The sequence below is a fragment of the Vidua chalybeata genome, chromosome 1, assembly GCF_026979565.1.
Source record: "Vidua chalybeata isolate OUT-0048 chromosome 1, bVidCha1 merged haplotype, whole genome shotgun sequence".
Taxonomy (NCBI): Eukaryota; Metazoa; Chordata; class Aves; order Passeriformes; family Viduidae; genus Vidua; species Vidua chalybeata.
Window position 1 is genome coordinate 151,927,537 of NC_071530.1, and position 11,734 is coordinate 151,939,270.

The 11,734-nt window shown below is 51.9% G+C and overlaps 4 protein-coding genes and 1 pseudogene across 8 annotated transcripts in view; 1 reads left to right on the forward strand and 4 right to left on the reverse strand.

Annotated features, from left to right (window-relative positions):
- Positions 1–11,734, forward strand: part of LOC128783602 (feather beta keratin-like) — a 59,165-nt gene that overhangs the window by 3,260 nt on the left and 44,171 nt on the right. The window contains exon 2 of one of the 5 annotated variants that reach the window (XM_053934519.1): positions 8,275–8,361. The exons of the other annotated variants lie outside the window; for them this stretch is intronic. The gene's annotated coding sequence lies outside the window, so the exon portion shown is untranslated. The remainder of the gene's footprint in view (positions 1–8,274; positions 8,362–11,734) is intronic. 5 annotated transcript variants of the gene reach the window in all.
- On the reverse strand, positions 355–1,102 carry LOC128783674 (feather beta keratin-like). The gene is made up of 2 exons (XM_053934654.1): positions 1,024–1,102; positions 355–833 (listed from the first exon to the last, which is right to left on the reverse strand). Exon 2 carries the CDS (start codon positions 811–813, stop codon positions 505–507), a length of 309 nt encoding a protein of 102 aa, XP_053790629.1. The 5' UTR covers positions 814–833; positions 1,024–1,102; the 3' UTR covers positions 355–504.
- Positions 3,783–4,432, reverse strand: LOC128783660 (feather beta keratin-like). Its single transcript, XM_053934614.1, has 2 exons — positions 4,297–4,432; positions 3,783–4,114 (listed from the first exon to the last, which is right to left on the reverse strand). Exon 2 carries the CDS (start codon positions 4,092–4,094, stop codon positions 3,783–3,785), a length of 312 nt encoding a protein of 103 aa, XP_053790589.1. The 5' UTR covers positions 4,095–4,114; positions 4,297–4,432.
- On the reverse strand, positions 7,053–7,526 carry LOC128783664 (feather beta keratin-like). The gene has a single exon (XM_053934628.1). The coding sequence runs from the start codon at positions 7,362–7,364 to the stop codon at positions 7,053–7,055; it is 312 nt and encodes a 103-aa protein (XP_053790603.1). The 5' UTR covers positions 7,365–7,526.
- LOC128783574 (feather beta keratin-like) lies at positions 10,111–10,922 on the reverse strand (annotated as a pseudogene).

The following is an 11,734-nucleotide window of genomic DNA, read 5'->3' on the forward strand; positions in this document are numbered from 1 at the left end:
TTCCTCTGTTCATGGGGAGGACTCAATAGCATGGCTGGGAAGAGAATTTTTGAAGTCTCTGCTGGCCTAGAGTGACTTTGGCAGAGCAGTGCCCAGGAGAGAATTGTTGTGTCCAAGCCTTTGTTAGACCAGGTGATGGCTTTGTGTCTTGTTCCTGAAGGTTGCCCCTCTCCCCTGTTTGCCATGTCAGTGTTGGTTGTTACTGGTTGGTGGGGATATATTTCCTAAGAAATGTTCTTTGCTCCCTTTCCATACAACATAACAGTTGAGTGCTGGCATTGCACAGGGTGAGGATGTGAGACCATTGAAATTCAAAACAAACAGGCAGCAACACAGGTTGTGATGCAAGAGAACTTTATTGAAGTAAAAGAATGCTGAGAAGGAAGAAGCTGAAGGAATCAGGAGTGAAGTACAAGTAGAGAGGCCACCAGCTGAGGTGCTTTGCTTGCAGGAGCTGTTGCCAGAGGCCAGAGCTGGTGGTGCCAGGGGTGGTGCTGAGGGCCCTTAGCAGATGTAGCCACCCCTTCTGCCATAGCAGCCCAGGCCTCCCAGGCCGTAGCCAAGGCCAAAGCCAAATCCACCAGAGATGGGCTGTCCCTGGGCACTGAGCTCACTGCCCAGAGCAGCCGAGGAGGTGGATCCGACGGCGGTGTTCTGGGGGAAGGATGTCATGATGGGTCCTGGCAGGGTGATCAGCACAGGGGAAGGGTTGATGATGACGTGGGAATCCTGGCATTGCAGGGCACAGGGCTCGTTGCAGCTGTTGGCCAGCGGGGTGGGTCCGCAGGGTCGGCAGAGGTTGTTGCAGGCCATGGCTGTGGTGTGGAGGTTGCCTGGAAGAGAAGGAATGAGGCAGGGCAGGGGTGTAGGGGTTCAAAGGGTCAAGCGTTAGAAGGGCAAGGGAGTGTGGAGGCTGTTGTGGGGCCGTGGGGAGGTGTGAGGTCTGCTGAGGCTGGGGCTGAGTGTGCTGGCAGACAGGGGCCAGGAGTGCAGAAGAAGGAGGGTCAGGGACTTGAGACTCACCTTGTCAGCCGGAGCAGAAGGAGAAGGCGTCAGGAGAAGTGTGTGAGGGAGAGAGGCTCTGGGCTGGCTTTTATGCAGGTTCTGGGTGGGTGGGACAGCCTTGTCCCTTGGCCTTGGGGCATTTTGCAGGCCACAGTTCCTGGTTGGCTCAGAGTGGTGAGTCCTGAGGTTGGGAGTGTTTTCCATGCTGCAACTCTGCAGTGTCATGTCCTACTTTTGAGCCCTTGTCCATGTGACATTGTCGGCAGCTTTTAAATGCAAGTATTAGAGCCCGAAATCTTTTGATGATGAAGTTGTTTTCTATGGAGGACTGTGGACGTGACCTGAGCTTTGGACAGTGGGTTGTCATCACTGAAGTCACCCCCTGGCCCTGGTGTGCTGTGTTTTTTGGGTGTCTTGTGGAGAGGGTCCTCATTCTCCCCCAACCACATCAGGCTCATCTGGGCTTTGCAGCTCTTCTTGGGGTGATGGGTGTCCTCTTCCATTCCATTCTCTCCTTCCCTATCCCACTGCCAACATTCTAAACCTGTGTATATACCTGGCTTTTCATGCTGGATACGGAAGAACAATTCCTGTGACACCTCCCCTGCTGTCCCATGTCTTGTGCTGGCTCATCCGTAGCGCTCGTCTCAAGTGGGCCCATCAAGGTCACACTCTGTGGTCCCATTGCTGGGCTCTGAGTGAGACCTAAAATGGAAAACTGTTGCAGGATAAGAAGAAGACATGAAGGGCAGTTGAAGGAACTGCAGACATTCACTTTTCAGAAGAAGAGGGTTGAACTTGGAACTCCCCAGAGGTACCATATCTAGGGTTATCATATCTGTTTTGTCAGACTCAGCCTTGCAAGTCATGAGGTGGGGAGAGTATTCCTCCCCACGACTCTGCCCTGTCATGGCTTTTGAGGCCATGTCTGTGTGACCTTGTTGTCAGCTTTAATGTGAGACTTAGTATTTGGGAATATTGGCATGGGTGATGTGTGTCTGAGAAAGCAGAATATACAACAGAAGCCCAAGAAAAATATGGTTGTCATCAGTGAGGTAATTTTATGGCACTTTTGTGCTTCTGTTTGTGGGTGTGTTGTGAAGAGGGGCCCCATTCCACTGCAGCCATGTCAGGCTGGTGCAGGTTTTGCAGCACTGCTGTGTATGAGCAGCTGCCCCTTCCATCGTGGTCATTCCTCCTTTAAAGTGTGAGTGTTTGACACCAAAGGCTGGTGTTGATGGTGTGTGTCAAAGGGGACTGAAGATGTGACCAACATTTTGGGAGCTGGGGTGTCATCAGTGAGGTCAGCCTGTAGAACTCATGGGTTTTGGGTTTGTGGTTGTGTTGTGAAGAGGTGCCCAAATTATCCCAGTTTTGTCAGGCTGGTCTGGGCTTTGCATCTGTGCCAGGTTTGAGTTCCTGGACTCTTCCATTCCTTGTAAGCTGTGTGAGAGTTGTCCCTTTAGCGAGGTGGCCAGTGATGGAGTGTTTGAGGTGTTTCTTGTCCTTTCCACCAGCCAGAAGGACCTCAAGACTAAGGCTTAAAGGAATCAATCAGATTTCATGCAAGGGAAATGTGAAGTTGTGCATCCGGACAGGAATGGCACTGGGCCCTGGGTAATGCTGTTGGCTCAGAGTCTGAGGAGTGTTTTTTGTGAGCAGGGCCCTGTGGTGCTGGTGGAGAACAAAAAGACCAGACAGTTGCCGTGGGGCATTACTTCAACCAGTGTGTCACCCGTGTCCAAGACAGATTTCTGAAAATTGTTGCCATGAAGTCAGGGGAGGTGGCCCTTCCTCTCTTTAGAGCGCTGGCAGGATCCTGTGTGGATTGGTGTGGACAGTTCTGTCCTCCACAGGTGAAGAAGCACATGGTGATAGTGGACGAAGACCAGCTGAGGGCTATGAGATATTGCAAGGGCTGGAGAATCTTTGCTTGAGGAGACACTGAGAGAGCTGGGAGTCTGAGGAAACAAGGCTGGGCAGAGGGGTGTCACCCGTGTGTGGGAGCCCAGCTGTTGTCAGCACTGCACACATGAAGGGAAAGGGGTCACATGCAGAAGTGAAAAGACACAATATTCCATGGGCAAAGGAGGCAAGAATTTTTCAATGTGTGTCGTTTCTCATAGAGTATAGGAGATAATGGTTTTGCCCTGCTGGGAGCTCCAAAATTGAATTAGCCATAATCCTGAAAATCGTGCTCCTTCTGGGCCTGCTTGACCAAGAGGGATGGAAGCATTTGCACTCTGGAGTTTCTGCCCAAGTGCATGATGTTATTCCTCTGTTCATGGGGAGGACTCAATAGCATGGCTGGGAAGAGAATTTTTGAAGTCTCTGCTGGCCTAGAGTGACTTTGGCTGAGCTGTGTCCAGGAGAGAATTGTTGTGTCCAAGCCTTTGTTAGACCAGGTGATGGCTTTGTGTCTTGTTCCTGAAGGTTGCCCCTCTCCCCTGTTTGCCATGTCAGTGTTGGTTGTTACTGGTTGGTGGGGATATATTTCCTAAGAAATGTTCTTTGCTCCCTTTCCATCCAACAAAATGGTTGAGTGCCGGCATTGCACATGGTGAGGATGTGAGACCATTGAAATTCAAAACAAACAGGCAGCAACTCAGGTTGTGATGCAAGAGAACTTTATTGAAGTAAAAGAATGCTGAGAAGGAAGAAGCTGAAGGAATCAGGAGTGAAGTACAAGTAGAGAGGCCACCAGCTGAGGTGCTTTGCTTGCAGGAGCTGTTGCCAGAGGCCAGAGCTGGTGGTGTCAGGGCTGGTGCTGAGGGTCCTTAGCAGATGTAGCCATAGCCCCTTCTGCCATAGCAGCCCAGGCCTCCCAGGCCGTAGCCAAGGCCAAAGCCAAATCCACCAGAGATGGGCTGTCCCTGGGCACTGAGTTCACTGCCCAGAGCAGCCGAGGAGGTGGATCCGACGGCGGTGTTCTGGGGGAAGGAGGTCATGATGGGTCCTGGCAGGGTGATCAGCACAGGGGAAGGGTTGATGATGACGTGGGAATCCTGGCATTGCAGGGCACAGGGCTCGTTGCAGCTGTTGGCCAGCGGGGTGGGTCCGCAGGGCTGGCAGCGGTTGTTGCAGGCCATGGCTGTGATGTGGAGGGTCCCTGGAAAAGAAGGGATGGGTCAGGGCAGGGTTGCAAAGGGTCAAGTGTTAGAAGGGCAAGGGTGTGTGGAGGCTGTTGTGGGGCTGTGGGGAGGCGTGAAGGCTGCTGAGGCTGGGGCCCAGCTGGCCTGAAGAGGAGGGCCAGGAGTGCAGGAGCAGCAGGGTCAGGGACTTGAGACTCACCTTGTCAGCAGGAGCAGGAGGAGAAGGCGTCAGGAGAAGTGTGTGAGGGAGAGAGGCTCTGGGCCGGCTTCTATGCAGGTTCTGGAGGGGCGGGACAGCCTTGTCCCTTGGCCTCGGGGCATTTTGCAGGCCACAGTTCCTGGTTGGCTCAGAGTGGTGAGTCCTGAGGTTGGGAGTGTTTTCCTTCCTGCAACTCTGCAGTGTCATGTCCAGTTTAAAGTCTGTGTCCATGTCACCTTGTCAGCAGCTTTTAAATGCAAGTATTAGAGACCAAAGTCTTTTGATGATATTTTTTTTGGAGGACTGGAGACGTGACCAGAGCTTTGGACAGTGGGGTGTCATCACTCAAGTGATGCCCTGGCCCTGTTGTGCTGTGGTTTGTGGATGTCTTGTGGAGAGGGTCCTCATTCCCACACAGCCAGGTCAGGATCATCTGGGCTTTACAGCTCTTCTGGGTGTGATGGGTGTCCCATTCAATCCTATTCCATTCTCTCCTTCCCTATCCGGCTGCCAACATTCTAAACCTGTGTATATGCCAGCCTTTTCCTGCTGAATGTGGGAGAACAATTCCTGTGACACCTCCCCTGCTGTCCAATGTCTTGTGCTGGTTCATCCGTAGCGCTCGTCTCAACTGGGCCCATCAAGGTCACACTCTGTGGTCCCATTGCTGGGCTCTGAGTGAGACCTAAAATGGAAAACTGTTGCAGGATAAGAAGAAGACATGAAGGGCAGTTGAAGGAACTGCAGACATTCACTTTTCAGAAGAAGAGGGTTGAACTTGGAACTCCCCAGATGTACCATATCTAGGGTTATCATATCTGTTTTGTCAGACTCAGCCTTGCAAGTCATGAGGTGGGGAGAGTATTCCTCCCCACGACTCTGCCCTGTCATGGCTTTTGAGGCCATGTCTGTGTGACCTTGTTGTCAGCTTTAATGTGAGACTTAGTATTTGGGAATATTGGCATGGGTGATGTGTGTCTGAGAAAGCAGAATATACAACAAAACCCCAAGAAATATATGGTTGTCATCAGTGAGGTAATTTTATGGCACTTTTGTGCTTCTGTTTGTGGGTGTGTTGTGAAGAGGGGCCCCATTCCACTGCAACCATATCAGGCCGGTGCGAGCTTTACAGCAGTGCTGTGCATGAGCAGCTGCCCCTTCCATCGTGGTCATTCCTCCTTTAAAGTGTGAGTGTTTGAAACCAAAGGCTGGTTTTGATGGTGTGTGTCAAAGGGGACTGAAGATGTGACCAACATTTTGGGAGCTGGGGTGTCATCAGTGAGGTCAGCCTGTAGAACTCATGGGTTTTGGGTTTGTGGTTGTGTTGTGAAGAGGTGCCCAAATTATCCCAGTTTTGTCAGGCTGGTCTGGGCTTTGCATCTGTGCCAGGTTTGAGTTCCTGGACTCTTCCATTCCTTGTAAGCTGTGTGAGAGTTGTCCCTTTAGCGAGGTGGCCAGTGATGGAGTGTTTGAGGTGTTTCTTGTCCTTTCCACCAGCCAGAAGGACCTCAAGACTAAGGCTTAAAGGAATCAATCAGATTTCATGCAAGGGAAATGTGAAGTTGTGCATCCGGACAGGAATGGCACTGGGCCCTGGGTAATGCTGTTGGCTCAGAGTCTGAGGAGTGTTTTTTGTGAGCAGGGCCCTGTGGTGCTGGTGGAGAACAAAAAGACCAGGCAGTTGCTGTGGGGCATTACTTCAACCAGTGTGTCACCCGTGTCCAAGACAGATTTCTGAAAATTGTTGCCATGAAGTCAGGGGAGGTGGCCCTTCCTCTCTTTAGAGCGCTGGCAGGATCCTGTGTGGATTGGTGTGGACAGTTCTGTCCTCCACAGGTGAAGAAGCACATGGTGATAGTGGACGAAGACCAGCTGAGGGCTATGAGATATTGCAAGGGCTGGAGAATCTTTGCTTGAGGAGACACTGAGAGAGCTGGGAGTCTGAGGAAACAAGGCTGGGCAGAGGGGTGTCACCCGTGTCTGGGAGCCCAGCTGTTGTCAGCACTGCACACATGAAGGGAAAGGGGTCACATGCAGAAGTGAAAAGACACAATATTCCATGGGCAAAGGAGGCAAGAATTTTTCAGTGTGTGTCGTTTCTCATAGAGTATAGGAGATAATGGGTTTTCCCTGCTGGGAGCTCCAAAATTGAATTAGCCATAATCCTGAAAATCGTGCTCCTCTGGGCCTGCTTGACCAAGAGGGATGGAAGCATTTGCACTCTGGAGTTCCTGCCCAAGTGCATGATGTTATTCCTCTGTTCATGGGGAGGACTCAATAGCATGGCTGGGAAGAGAATTTTTGAAGTCTCTGCTGGCCTAGAGTGACTTTGGCAGAGCAGTGTCCAGGAGAGAATTTTTGTGTCCAAGCCTTTGTTAGACCAGGTGATGGCTTTGTGTCTTGTTCCTGAAGGTTGCCCCTCTCCCCTGTTTGCCATGTCAGTGTTGGTTGTTACTGGTTGGTGGGGATATATTTCCTAAGAAATGTTCTTTGCTCCCTTTCCATCCAACATAACAGTTGAGTGCTGGCATTGCACATGGTGAGGATGTGAGGCCATTGGGATTCAAAACAAACAGGCAGCAACTCAGGTTGTGATGCAAGAGAACTTTATTGAAGTAAAAGAATGCTGAGAAGGAAGAAGCTGAAGGAATCAGGAGTGAAGTACAAGTAGAGAGGCCACCAGCTGAGGTGCTTTGCTTGCAGGAGCTGTTGCCAGAGGCCAGAGCTGGTGGTGTCAGGGCTGGTGCTGAGGGTCTTTAGCAGATGTAGCCATAGCCCCTTCTGCCATAGCAGCCCAGGCCTCCCAGGCCGTAGCCAAGGCCAAAGCCAAATCCACCAGAGATGGGCTGTCCCTGGGCACTGAGCTCACTGCCCAGAGCAGCCGAGGAGGTGGATCCGACGGCGGTGTTCTGGGGGAAGGAGGTCATGATGGGTCCTGGCAGGGTGACCAGCACAGGGGAAGGGTTGATGATGACGTGGGAATCCTGGCATTGCAGGGCACAGGGCTCGTTGCAGCTGTTGGCCAGCGGGGTGGGTCCGCAGGGTCGGCAGAGGTTGTTGCAGGCCATGGCTGTGATGTGGAGGGTCCCTGGAAAAGAAGGGATGGGTCAGGGCAGGGTTGCAAAGGGTCAAGTTTTAGAAGGGCAAGGGTGTGTGGAGGCTGTTGTGGGGCTGTGGGGAGGCGTGAAGGCTGCTGAGGCTGGGGCCCAGCTGGCCTGAAGAGGAGGGCCAGGAGTGCAGGAGCAGCAGGGTCAGGGACTTGAGACTCACCTTGTCAGCAGGAGCAGGAGGAGAAGGCGTCAGGAGAAGTGTGTGAGGGAGAGAGGCTCTGGGCCGGCTTTTATGCAGGTTCTGGAGGGGCGGGACAGCCTTGTCCCATGGCCTTGGGGCATTTTGCAGGCCACAGTTCCTGGTTGGCTCAGAGTGGTGAGTCCTGAGGTTGGGAGTGTTTTCCTTCCTGCAACTCTGCAGTGTCATGTCCAGTTTAAAGTCTGTGTCCATGTCATCTTGTCGGCAGCTTTTAAATGCAAGTATTAGAGACCAAAGTCTTTTGATGATGGTTTTTTTTTGGAGGACTGGAGACGTGACCAGAGCTTTGGACAGTGGGGTGTCATCACTCAAGTGATGCCCTGGCCCTGTTGTGCTGTGGTTTGTGGATGTCTTGTGGAGAGGGTCCTCATTCCCACACAGCCACGTCAGGATCATCTGGGCTTTGCAGCTCTTCTGGGTGTGATGGGTGTCCCATTCCATCCTATTCCATTCTCTCCTTCCCTATCCGGCTGCCAACATTCTAAACCTGTGTATATGTCAGGCCTTTCCTGCTGGATATGACAGAACAATCCCTGTGACACCTTCCCTCTGTCCAATGTCTTGTGCTGGTTCATCCGTAGCGCTCGTCTCAAGTGGGCCCATCAAGGTCACACTCTGTGGTCCCATTGCTGGGCTCTGAGTGAGACCTAAAATGGAAAACTGTTGCAGGATAAGAAGAAGACATGAAGGGCAGTTGAAGGAACTGCAGACATTCACTTTGCAGAAGAAGAGGGTTGAACTTGGAACTCCCCAGAGGTACCATATCTAGAGTTATCATATCTGTTTTGCCAGACACAGCCTTGCAAGTCGTGAGGTGGGGAGAGTATTCCTCCCCACGACTCTGCCCTGTCATGGCTTTTGAGGCCATGTCTGTGTGACCTTGTTGTCAGCTTTAATGTGAGACTTAGTATTTGGGAATATTGGCATGGGTGATGTGTGTCTGAGAAAGCAGAATATACAACAGAAGCCCAAGAAAAATATGGTTGTCATCAGTGAGGTCATTTTGTGGCATTTTTGTGCTTCTGTTTGTGGGTGTGTTTTGAAGAGGAGCCCTGTTCCACTGCAGCCATGTCAGGCTGGTGCAGGTTTTGCAGCAGTGCTGTGCATGAGCAGCTGCCCCTTCCATCGTGGTCATTCCTCTTTTAAAGTGTGAGTGTTTGAAACCAAAGGCTGGTGTTGGTGGTGCGTGTCAAAGGGGATGGAAGATGTGACCAAGATTTGTAGAGGTGTGGTGTCATCATTGAGGTCATCCTGTGGAACTCATGGTTTTGGGTTTGTGGGTGTGTTCTTTAGAGGGGCCCCAAACTATCCCAGGTCTATTAGGCTGGTCCGGGCTTTGCATCTGTGCCTGGTGTGAGCACCTGGACTCCTCCATTCCATGTGGGTAGTAGGAGGAGTTACCCCTTCAGGAAGGTGGCAGGTGAAGGAGTGTCTGCGGCCCCACTTGTCTGTTCCACCAGTCAGAAGGACCTCGAGATTAAGGATTCAAGGAATCTCCCAAATTTCAAGCAAGGGAAATGTGCATCTGTACAGGAACTGTACTGGCCCTGGATAATGCTGTGGACTGAGAGTCTGTAATGTGGCTTTTGTGAGCAGAAACCTGTGATGCTGATTGAGGACAGAGTGACCAGAAGGTTGCAGTGAGGAATTACTTCAGTGAGGTGTCAGCAGTGTCCAAGACAGATTTCTGAAAATTGTTGCCATGATATTGTGAGAGGTGGCCCTTCCTGTCTTTAGAGCAGTGCTGAGATCCCATGTGTGTGGTGTGGACAGTTCTGGCCTCGATAGGTGAAGAAGCAGAAGGGGATCAAAGAGCAGTTGAGGGCTATGAGATATTGCAAGGCCTGGTGGATCTTTGCTAGAAGAGAGACTGTGAGAGCTGGGACAAGGCTGAGGAGACAAGGCTGGGCAGGGGATGTCACCAGTGTGTGGGAGCCCAGCTGTTCTCAGTGCGACAGACATGGAGAGAAAGGGGGAGCGTGCACCAGTGAAAGAGATGGAATTCCGTGTGCAAAGGAAGGAAGAATTTTTCAGTGTGTGTGGATGGTCAGAGAGTGTAGGAGGCAATGGGGTCCCTCTTCTTGGAAGTCCAAAACTGAACTGGCCATAGTCCTGGAAATCCTGCTCTTCCTGGGTCTGCTTGAGCACAGGGGTTGGAAGTACTTGCTCTCCAGATTTCTTTTCCAAGTGGGTGCTCTTGTTCCTCTGTTATCTGAGGGCACTTCTGGGAAGAGAATTTTTCATGGCTTTCCTGGCATGAGTGACTTTGGCATTGCAGTGTCCAGGAGAGAATTGTTGTGTCCAAGCCTTTGGTTGATGAGGTGATGGCCCTGTGTCATGTTCTGGAAGCTTCCCCGCTATTCCCCTATTTCTCATATTGGTGTTGGCTGTTACTGCTGGGGACATATGTGATAAGAAATGTTCTTTGCTCCCTTTCCATCCAACAAAATGGTTGAGTGCTGGCATTGCACAGAGTGAGGATTTGAGACCATTGGAATTCAAAAGAAACAGGCAGCAACTCAGGTTGTGATGCAAGAGAACTTTATTGAAGTAAGAGAATGATAAGAACGAAGAAGATGAAGGAATCAGGAGTGAAGTACAAGTAGAGAGGCCACCAGCTGAGGTGCTTTGCTTGCAGGAGCTGTTGCCAGAGGCCAGAGCTGGTGGTGTCAGGGCTGGTGCTGAGGGCCCTTAGCAGATGTAGCCATAGCCCCTTCTGCCATAGCAGCCCAGGCCTCCCAGGCCGTAGCCAAGGCCAAAGCCAAATCCACCAGAGATGGGCTGTCCCTGGGCACTGAGCTCACTGCCCAGAGCAGCCGAGGAGGTGGATCCGACGGCGGTGTTCTGGGGGAAGGAGGTCATGATGGGTCCTGGCAGGGTGACCAGCACAGGGGAAGGGTTGATGATGACGCGGGAATCCTGGCATTGCAGGGCACAGGGCTCGTTGCAGCTGTTGGCCAGCGGGGTGGGTCCGCAGGGCTGGCAGCGGTTGTTGCAGGCCATGGCTGTGGTGTGGAGGGTTCCTGGAAGAGACGGGATAGAAGTAGGGCAGGGCTATGGTGGTGCAAGGGGCACTGATGCAGGAGGGTGATGGAGTGTAAAGGCTGTTGTGGGGCTGTGGGGAGGTGTGAGCATGGTGGAAGAGAGGGGCTGGTGGTGTAGGAGCAGGAGGTTTGGGGGATTGAGACTCACCTGGTTGTCGGCAGGAGCAGGAGGAGAAGGTGTCAGGTGAAGTGTGTGAGGGAGAGAGGCTCTTGGCTGGCTTTTATGCAGGTTTTGGAGGGGCGGGACAGCCTTGTCCCATGGCCTTGGGGCATTTTGCAGGCCACAGTTCCTGGTTGGCTCAGAGTGGTGAGTCCTGAGGCGGGCAGTGTTTTCCATCCTGCAACTCTGCAGTGTCATATCCTACTTTTGAGCCCTTGTCCATGTGACATTGGCGGCAGCTTTTAAATGAAACTATTAGAGTCCAAAGGCTTTTGATGATGAAGATGTTTTTTGAGGAGGGCTGTGGACGTGACCTGAGCTTTGGACAGTGGGGTGTGATGAGTGAAGTCACCCCCTGGCCCTGTTGTGCTGTGGTTTGTGGGTGTCTTGTGGAGAGGGTCATCATTCCCCCACAGCCACGTCAGGATCGTCTGCTCTTTGCAGCTCTTCTGGGAGTGATGGGTGTCCCCTTCCATCACATTCTCTCCCTCCCTGTTCTGTTGCCAACATTCTAAACCTGTTTATATGTCAGACCTTTCCTTCCGGATGCAGGAGAACAACCCCTGTGATACCTCCCCTGCTGTCCAATGTCTTTTGTTTTATTCATCCATAGCGCTCGTCTCAGCTGGGCCCAGCAAAGTCACACTCTGTGGTCTCATTGCTGGGCTGTGAGTGAGACCTAGATAGGAAAAATGGTGAAGGATAAGAAGACAACGTGTCAGGAGCAGTTGGAGGACCTGGGTGCGTTCCATTTTCAGTACAAATGTATTGACCTTTTTACTCTCTCAAGGTACCTGAATGAAAATCATAACTTTCATTTTACCTGGCCCAACCTAGCAAGTCATGAACTATGGACTGTTTCCCTTCCTGCAACTCTACAATTCCGTATCCTGCTGCTGTGCCTGTGTCCATCTGACCTTGGCAG

Coding starts and splice junctions, on each gene's coding strand:
- LOC128783674 (XM_053934654.1), bottom strand. CDS start 813: ATGGCCTGCAACAACCTCTGCCGACCCTGCGGACCCACCCCGCTGGCC.
- LOC128783660 (XM_053934614.1), bottom strand. CDS start 4,094: ATGGCCTGCAACAACCGCTGCCAGCCCTGCGGACCCACCCCGCTGGCC.
- LOC128783664 (XM_053934628.1), bottom strand. CDS start 7,364: ATGGCCTGCAACAACCTCTGCCGACCCTGCGGACCCACCCCGCTGGCC.